This window comes from Sorghum bicolor, chromosome 10, assembly GCF_000003195.3.
Source record: "Sorghum bicolor cultivar BTx623 chromosome 10, Sorghum_bicolor_NCBIv3, whole genome shotgun sequence".
In the NCBI taxonomy this organism is placed as follows: Eukaryota; Viridiplantae; Streptophyta; class Magnoliopsida; order Poales; family Poaceae; genus Sorghum; species Sorghum bicolor.
The window spans coordinates 11,002,838-11,011,704 of NC_012879.2; the positions used below are offsets into that span (position 1 = coordinate 11,002,838).

The window sequence follows — 8,867 nt, forward strand, 5'->3', positions numbered from 1 at the left end:
CTTTGATACAAAATAATTGCGACATACTTCCTTTGTCCAAAAAGTCTCCATCGTTTAAGAAAAAAAATCCAATAATCTCCGTTGCCTGAGGTGCTCCTTCATATATTGGATCTATCTCACGTGAGCGCAGCGCCTTGGATGGACCGCAACTAATTACGACATTGCCTTCTTTGTTTGCGTTTATTCTGGCTCCATCGTCGCACCGTCTATACATCCAACCCACTGCTCAAGTCCATGAACAAAAGCTGCTCAATCAGCTACACTTAGTCTCACCGCACCGTGATGACGTCGAGTCACTCCACCGTGTGTTCCTGCAGTCGCTCCACTTTCCCCCGTTTAGGGAGAGTCGTCTTATGTGGAATGAACTAGGCTCGATTTGGATTCTTGTGACGAAGAGGACAACTACGTCATTGGCCAAATTGGTCCTCTTGAGAACAAGCTCGTCCGTGGTGATGAGCACTTGGGCAATGTAGGAGGAGAGGAAATGATCGACGTGTTTGAGAGTGAGGTGGGTTTAGTGGTCGATTCATTTGCCGACAACACCAAGGTTAGAGGAGATTAAAGGAGCATGATTAAGAGCGGCTGCATGAGGCTTCGGTGTGAGCATGCGATTATGGTGTGGGAAACAGAGATATATATATATAAAAAGAAAAGCAATTTTGATTAGCCCACATCAAATTCCTTCATGAACCTTTAATGTGTATCACATAAATTTGTCACTCGAGCATGAGCAAAGGTTGATGAACTAGTATGCCATAGAATTGTTAGTTTGTTACCATTGGTTTTGTATTCAAAACAACTTGGTAACTACAACTATATATAACAAGGTCTTGTAGAGAACATTTAGAGGGAATTACTTACTATAATTTACTAAACATAAATAGTCGACAGAGGAAATTACTTACTATAATTGCCTTGGTTTCAAAGATTCTAAGGCTTGAATTCGTTCAGATCAAAGATCATGATTGAGCATCTTCATGTACAATTTTTTTCCAACTAGGGGTTATCCCATTTCCATTACTAATAATGGAAATACACCGATGAGTTTAACAACAATTCAGAAAAGACAAGAACATAGAAAAGTACAAAAAGCTACTGGGGGTTAAACCCCAACAGAAACGTTTGACAACATTTATCGAGAGCACCACAAAAAAAAAGCTGAGCAACAACCGCTTCAAAGCTTCCTCAGCACTCGGAGACTTAACAAAGTATTAACTCTTTAACTCGATTCTTTTTTTCGTGGGCCACTAATTTGGTACCACGGCCCACGAGTGCGCACATCAGACACCAATCACGCTCGTGACGCCCACGGTATCCAGTGGCAGTGAGCCAGTGATCGATTACTCGTCAGTAGCCACACGATCAGTCCCCCACGGCACGGCACGGCAGTCGGCACGCTGGGCGCGCGAGGCGCATGATTGCCGCGGACCCAGGCCGTGTACCCACGTCGTCACGCGCCTGTTTCCGTCATCTCGTGGCGAGCCGGGCGTGGCCTCTGCGCCTCTGCCCACATCCAGCGCCGGTACGCCCGCCGCCTGCCTCCACGCGGCCTGCCTTGTTCATTGCCGTTCCTATCCCTGCTCCCGCCGCGCGCGAACGGCCGGCGGGACCCGGCGCCCATCGCCGGCAATGACGAGGGCACCTGCGGACCGCTGGCTCTTGAACGAGTAATGGGCAAAGCGTCGCAGCCATGTACATGGAGCTCGTTCGCGATCGAAATCGCGCCTAGGCAACACTGAACTCAGAAACGAGATGGAAGAAAGGCTGCACAGGTTTTCCTTCAACACTAGCCGAGAAGCTGCTGTAAAAAATCACCGCCAAAGTGACTATTACCATGTACTAAAGCTTACTTCGCCGTTTCTGATTGGTTTCAGATGAATCCGCATGGTTACATCTCACGACGGACGCAATTAGTGTGTCAGCGCAATCTAGCGGTTCATATGACGACACTGGCACGGCCACACCTGCTGGCTAGTTCCGAATCAATCCGTGGGGCGCGTCAGCCACAGGGAGCTGAGCGCTCGGAGCCGCGAGAAGTAGTCGCTGACGACGAGCAGCGCGCGCGCGGCCTGGCGGGTGGTCAGGATCCGGTGCACCTGCTTCAGCGTCTGCTGCCGCAGCAGGTCCGCCTGCCGGAGGAAGTTCTCCACGGTGGCGAGCTTGCTCATGGCGACGGCCATCTGGCCCATGTAGTTGGTGACGCTGTCGGCGGCGGACGCGGACGGTCCGGGCGCCGCCGGGGCGGCGGCGGCGAGCGTGTCCCCGAGGCCCTGCTGCAGGGCCTCCATCCCCTGCGACAGCGCGTCCTCCGCCTGCTGCAGCGACTGCTGCAGGCTGCAGATGCCCACCAGCTGCTGCTCCGTCAGCTGCGGCTCCACCTGCCGCGCCACCACCTTGAGCAGCTCCGACGACCGGAACCCGCCCAGCCACATGAAGAACCGCTCCGCGGGGCTCATCCACATGCCCGACAGCACGTGGAACACGTCCGTCCGGGTGGCCACGCCCTTGAGCCGGAACATCTCGTCGTAGTGCAGCATCACGCCGTCCACCAGCACGCCCAGGTCGTCGTCGCCGATCTGCGCGCTCAGGGCCACACGGAGGTCGTTCATGTGGTGCTGGTGCTCGTCCAGCCACCGGGCGTACTCCAGATCGAACGCCAGCGCGCCTGGCATGCAATGCAACAGGATGGCGACACAGATTAGACTGACTTTACACATGATCTCAGAAATGCTATATATGTATGGAAACGAGAGCTGAGCTATGTAAAAGATCATTTGCCTCCAGTGGAGCCTCCATGATCACCGGACCGTCCACTTGCAATGAACATCCCCTGTACCATAGTGACATCAAAGCCCATATGCAATCAGCGACAAAACATACAACTTTCTTTAAAAAGAAACAGATAAGGAGTTCACCTGCTGCCTTGCCCTTTGAAGCTCCTGCTCAAGCTGAGCCAGCTTGGACCGGCTGTTCTCCAGCTCCACAATGTATGCCTAAAGAACAAAATTGCACAGTGCTTGAACAATCTTGCAAGTGTCAACAGACATAACATGATACAGTAAACTAGAGACAAAACTCAGTAAGCCAAGGCAGCATCATGCCTCCATTGTAGATTAGAACATGCATTGTTCAGGTTCAATTCTCTGAGATGCATCAGGGGAAATAAAGGCAAAATGTTACTTGGTTGGTCAGTGGTTACCCCTGTTTAGTTAGCAAGAACACAAGATCGAATGGCATGCATATAACAAAAATAAAAAAAAAATGTGCAGAAGCTTCCGTAAGGGATGATCACCTTCTTCCTCATCCGGCTTTTCCTGGCGGCCTCTCGGTTTTGCGCAAGCCTCCTCTGCGCCTGCCATGACACAACACAACACAAACCACAATCACATTTGCTACTCCTATTCTATATTGCTTCTAGTTTTTTTTTTCCACAATGTGTTCACAAGACATGACATGGCGGCGCACCTTGTGATCCCTCGATTCTACCTTGCACACCGGCAATGAGTTCTCGTGTCCGTCGACGCTCCGCGTGATGGCAACACCCTACGACGACGTTCGGCGGCGGCACAATCACATTATATAAGGTGGAGTTCATTGTGCAAACCAAGATCGAACTAGAGACGAGCAGAGCAGACCATGTGCGCGTCGTGGTGGTGGTTGCCGCCGCTGACGTCGTCGACGTCGGTGGAGGCCGTCTCGGCGAGCGGGCTCGTGACGACGATGCCGGAGTCGCCCCAGTTCTCGAAGTGCGCCGGAGTCGCCCACGGCATGCAGAACCGGGCGTCATCCGCCGTCGCCACCCCCGGCGGCACCATGCCAAACGGCACCGCCGCTACTCCTCCATGCTGCATAAGACAGACAAAGAGAGAGAGAGAGAGAGCCTCCATTATTCATTCACACTCATGAAGCCGCGAGAACGAATCGTCTTGGGCAACAGCAAGAAAAGCTCAGTGAACTCACCGCGGCGGCGGCGAGCGGCGGCGCGAAGGTGGCGGCGGCGCTGAGGCTGCTGGAGGACTTGGAGCTGGGGTTGGGGCCTTCACAAGTTCACATTAATTAATCCCAGCATTCTTCCATGAGAACAACAACAACGCGCGCGCATCCATCCAAGAAGAAGGAAGGAAACAAAAAAATGCGGAGGCGAATAAACAAGGCAGGAGGAGCAGAGCAGGGGCGTTACTGCGCTGGAGCTCGGGGAGGAGGATGGTGGCGCCGTCCCCGACGTGGCGGTACCCGCCTCCCGCGCCCTGCTCCACCCAGTAGCTGCAAATGTGCAAATGCATGCAGGCGCCACCACCGCGCCGCACGGCACGAGGCAGGGCCGGCCGCGCGAGGCAACAACACGTTAGCGAGCCGCACGCGCCGGGCCAAAGGGAGAGAGGGAGACAAAGCGCTCGCGCCGCAAGCGACACAAGGAGGGAGGGAGAGAGGGAGGCACAGTGCTGGTGCTGGGCGCGTGGCAACACGTGTTGCCTTGTGCCCTGCTTACCTGAAGGCGTGAGATGGCTGGTGAGGATGCATCGGGCACGGGCAGGGATCAAAACCGGCGACGAGGAGGAGGACGGGATGCTGCGGCCGGGCACGGTGGATGGACGGATGTGCAGCTAAGCTTGGCTACCCACCGGAGACGAGGCGAGACGAGTGCATTTGCAGCGCGTCTGCTGCCGGCCGGGGTTAAAAAGGAAGCAGGGGATGGATCTCCTAGCAAGGTGGAGAGATCGATGCAGGACGCGTCAACAGCGGCGTTTCATCATCCATCAATCCGCACTTCCAATCCATCATTCAGTCCATCAGAGATCAGGCGTCAATCAGTCCTTTGCGACGGAGAAACGCAGGGTGGCAGGCAGCGACAGAGAGCACAGAGCAGCGGGCTTTTTGTACTCCATCTGATCAGAGACTGACGACGCGCGTGGTTGCGTGTGCGCCGAGTCCCGGGTGCGTGCTGGCATAGCATTGCTTCGCTCGAGGTCGAGGTCCAGGAGGCAGAGGGGTGGGCCGAAGAGGGGTGGGCCTGGTGACTGCGAGAGCACACTGTAATAGTGTAATGGCTCGATGTGATGGTGTGTGCCAGACCGCCAGCCAGGATACCGCCGCGCGCTTTGACTGTGGGATTGAGGCCTTGTTAACGGCCCAGGTCGGCGCTAAAAAACTCACATCTAATGTCTGTGCTATAAAATATTCGGACTTAAGTTTATAAAAACTTTTAGTTTTTTTGGTTCTGTAGCATTTTCGTTTTTATTTCATCTCATGATTTACAGTTGAACTATGCAATTAGTTTTTATTTTTATCTATATCTAATGTTTTCTGCATGTGATGCAAGATTTGATGTGACGGGGAATCTTAAAAATTTTTGGGTGGTTTTTGGAACTAAACAAGGCCTTAATTAAGTTTTGTTTAGGCCTTGTTTACTTCGACCCAAAAACCTAAAATTTTTCAAGATTCTCCGTCACATCGAATCTTTAGACGTATGCATAGAGTATTAAATGTAGACGAAAATAAAAACTAATTACACAGTTTGGTCGAAATTGACGAGACGAATGTTTTGAGTCTAGTTAATCCATAGTTGGACAATAATTACCACAAACAAACAAAAGTGCTACAGTGTCGCGAAATTTTTCCCTTCACGAACTAAACAAGGCCTTAGTTCACCCTAAAAATAAAAAACTTGTCAACATTTTTCGTCACATCGAATCTTGCAACACAGATATGGAACATTAAATATAGATGAAAATAAAAACTAATTGCATAGTTTGCCCGTAAATCGTGAGACAAAACTCTTAAGCCTAGTTACTCCATGATTGGACAATGTTTGTCAATTAAAAACGAAAGTGTTACGGTATCAAAATCCAAAAACTTTTTGGATCTAAGGCCTTGTTTACTTCCACCCAAAACCCAAAATTTTTCAAGATTTTCCGTCACATCGAATCTTTAGACACATGCATAGAGTACTAAATATAGACAAAAATAAAAACTAGTTGCACAATTTAGTCAGAATTTACGAGACGACTCTTTTAAGCCTAGTTAGTCTATGGTTGGACAATAATTACTAAAAAAATAAAAGTGCTACAGTGTCATGAATTTTTTCCTTCATGAACTAAACACGGCTTAAACAAGGCCTTAATTCTAGAAGGAAAGGAGAAAAAAAATTCTAATCTTAGTCTATTTGTATATGGGCTCTTACCAAAACTCTAAACTCTCAGACCTTGACAGAACTATCACTACGTCGACATGTACCATCATTGTAATGCAGGGAAATCTACGACAAATACTGAAACACCCTACACGGTATGTATCTACTGATAACTGTCCTTGACAAGCGGAGTAGATCAATTCGGTATCCTTTGTGAGGTATGAAACACATCTTGTAGATTGTTTTGCACTGGCCATCAAGCTGGATTAATCTCTACTTGATGTTTGCATGGGTAGCTACAAACCCTGTTTTTCCAAATCGAGATAGAATACATGAATTAAATGGGAGATCATGACATCATTGTGAGACTACATGTACGAGTGGCATTACAGGACATGCAACTAGCACTTGAACTACAGACTAAAAGTCTAGGGAGTCTATGGTGCATTAATTAGCAAGTAAGACTATCTCCAACAATTGTCATCCAAAATACAAGACTTATTTATCTTTTACGTAGCCCACATGTAAAAGTTTCCATACTTATTTTTAGTCTTCTCTAATAATAAGATCTAAAAGACAACACTCTCTGCAAATGGGTCTTGAGAGGAGAGAGGATGTCCAAATTTGGGTTATGCCTCTCCTGATATCCAAAATGGGTCTTCTGTATGAGTACTCTGTTGGAGGCTATCTGTATTATGTTGAAGACCCATTTTGGGTTTAGGTTCCCAAATTGGTCTCCTATTAGAGACAGCCTAAAGAAAGCTAAATAGCATGCATACGTACCTATGGCAAGCAGGGGCAAGCCCAAAGTGGCAACAGTATACCAAAAGTGGCAAGCCCCTCTTGCACCCTTTCGGGTAACCTCTAACAAGTTAGAAAAGATCCTATCACTAAGCTAAAGCTAGAGCCATATGACTCTCTTGGTTGCACTGTAAGTCCAAGCTTTTGCTAACAGATAAGTCCTTACAGAGGGTCTGAGACAACATGACCAATAGTCATTTGTACCATAGCCCTAGTTCCATTAATTATAATCATGTTATATCAGTTAATCCATGGTTCCTTAACTGAAGTATTGATCATATATGTAAGGTTAGAGCACTAGCATTTCTACCCATATGCAATAAAACCCTTAGGTATCAAGGTATTATATCATCAACAACTAGGATGTCCTTATAGTTGACAAAATTAGACACATGTAGTATGAAATCCTACTGGTCCTACTGCTCTTCGTCAATGCTCGTTAGAGGTTTATAGCATGACCAGTACGATCACGTCAATGCAAAATTCGCAGAAAACGAAGTTACGACGCAAAAACTACGCATTAAATGAGACATCAAAGGCTATCTATGGACTTGTAATTTTCTAGGAAATCTAAGAGTATAAAACCTACACAAAGGTGCTACCAACGCAAAGCTTATGAAATTACAAAACCAACACAAGTGGAACCGATCAAATCAGAGCTAAAACGACGATTTTATAAGCAAAACTGTGTACTGACAAAACTATAAATACTGCAAAGAATAAACGAAATTAAATAAATTGGAAAATTCTGGAATTCTCCCTGGCCGAGGACTGTGCGCGTAAAATGAAAGGAATTCAAGGTCTCTTTACAAAAACTACCCACGAAGGGGTTTCGTCCGATTGTGGCCGTTGGATCGATGATGGGTGGTCTAGATTAGAAATGGGGGGAGAGAGAGAAGGGCACGGTCGCCGGCGTTGGGAGGGAACACAACGGCACAACCATGGTCGGTGGCGAGAAGCTCACCAGAGTTGGGCGCGCGGGCGCTATGGAGCATAGTTTTCCAAACTGAGAGCACCGAGAGAAAGAGGAGGAGATGGCAAGTCCATCCATGGCTCTCGCGCGGCCAGGGGTGAGCCCGTGAGGCCCGCGCCATGCCTGGCGGCCATAGAGCCTGTCCGTGAGCATGGCTAGGGCGCTAGAGTGCATCAAATTATGAGGAAATAGGTCGGGGAGGGTGCAGGGAGCAAGGTGAACTCGTCTGGACCCTATGCGTGGCTGGGGAAGGGCCCTCGTGGCATGTGTCGTGGCTGGTGGCCATGGAGCTCATCGGAGCTCGTGGCCAGCGCAGTAGAGCTCCCCAAAACACGTGGAAACACAGACGAGGAGGGAGAGAAAGAGACAACAAGCTCACTAGCGCGAAGAAAGGAGGTGGAGATGGCTCGGTTCGTCAAGTTGAACACGGTGGTTCGTGGTGCTTCGGCGGCGGTTCTCCGAACGCTTTGAGCGTGAGTAGGAGCGTGGGAGAGAGTGAAATGTGAACGTGAGAGGCAGCTCGGGTGTGGGCGCTCCTCAAATGAGGCCAAGGCGCGGGGGAACATGGGGAAAAGGAGTGGGAGCGGCGGCGCGGGCGATTTCGGCGTTCGCGCTGCGAAGGGGGAGGGAGCAGTTGTGGCAAGAGGGGGATGATAGGCGGGCCCTGCCTGTCATCGAGCAAGGAGGGAGGGGGAAGAGCATGACCTGCTGTTCACCTGAGTTGGGCCGGCCCAAGAGGAGGGAGGGGAGAGGGAGTGGGCCACGGGGAAGGATGGGCTAGCAGGCCAAAATAGGGAGGGGAAATGATTTCCTTTTTATTTTTCCAAACCAATTTTCAAACTTATTTTCAAATTGAATTTGAATAATTTTTCTTTTGCATAAGATCACACTTCACAGAAATAAATGCTACAGCATGAATGCATCATCGTATTTAGGCCTATGGAAGGCTTCATAGTGTACCCT

General features: G+C 49.4%; 1 protein-coding gene across 1 annotated transcript; it reads right to left on the reverse strand.

The window, feature by feature from the left end:
- On the reverse strand, positions 1,754 to 4,765 carry LOC8065773 (transcription factor TGAL3). The gene is made up of 9 exons (XM_002438163.2): positions 4,490 to 4,765; positions 4,181 to 4,263; positions 3,961 to 4,037; positions 3,636 to 3,845; positions 3,466 to 3,543; positions 3,293 to 3,352; positions 2,916 to 2,993; positions 2,779 to 2,830; positions 1,754 to 2,665 (listed from the first exon to the last, which is right to left on the reverse strand). The coding sequence occupies exons 1-9, from the start codon at positions 4,519 to 4,521 to the stop codon at positions 1,983 to 1,985; spliced, it is 1,353 nt and encodes a 450-aa protein (XP_002438208.2). The 5' UTR covers positions 4,522 to 4,765; the 3' UTR covers positions 1,754 to 1,982.

Excerpts from the sequence above, each read along its gene's own strand:
- LOC8065773 (XM_002438163.2), bottom strand. The coding sequence starts at position 4,521 with ATGCATCCTCACCAGCCATCTCACGCCTTCAG. Across the intron at positions 3,846-3,960 it reads CGCCGCTCGCCGCCGCCGCG|CATGGAGGAGTAGCGGCGGT; the intron begins GTGAGTTCACTG and ends TGTCTTATGCAG. Across the intron at positions 2,666-2,778 it reads TCATGGAGGCTCCACTGGAG|GCGCGCTGGCGTTCGATCTG; the intron begins GCAAATGATCTT and ends ATTGCATGCCAG.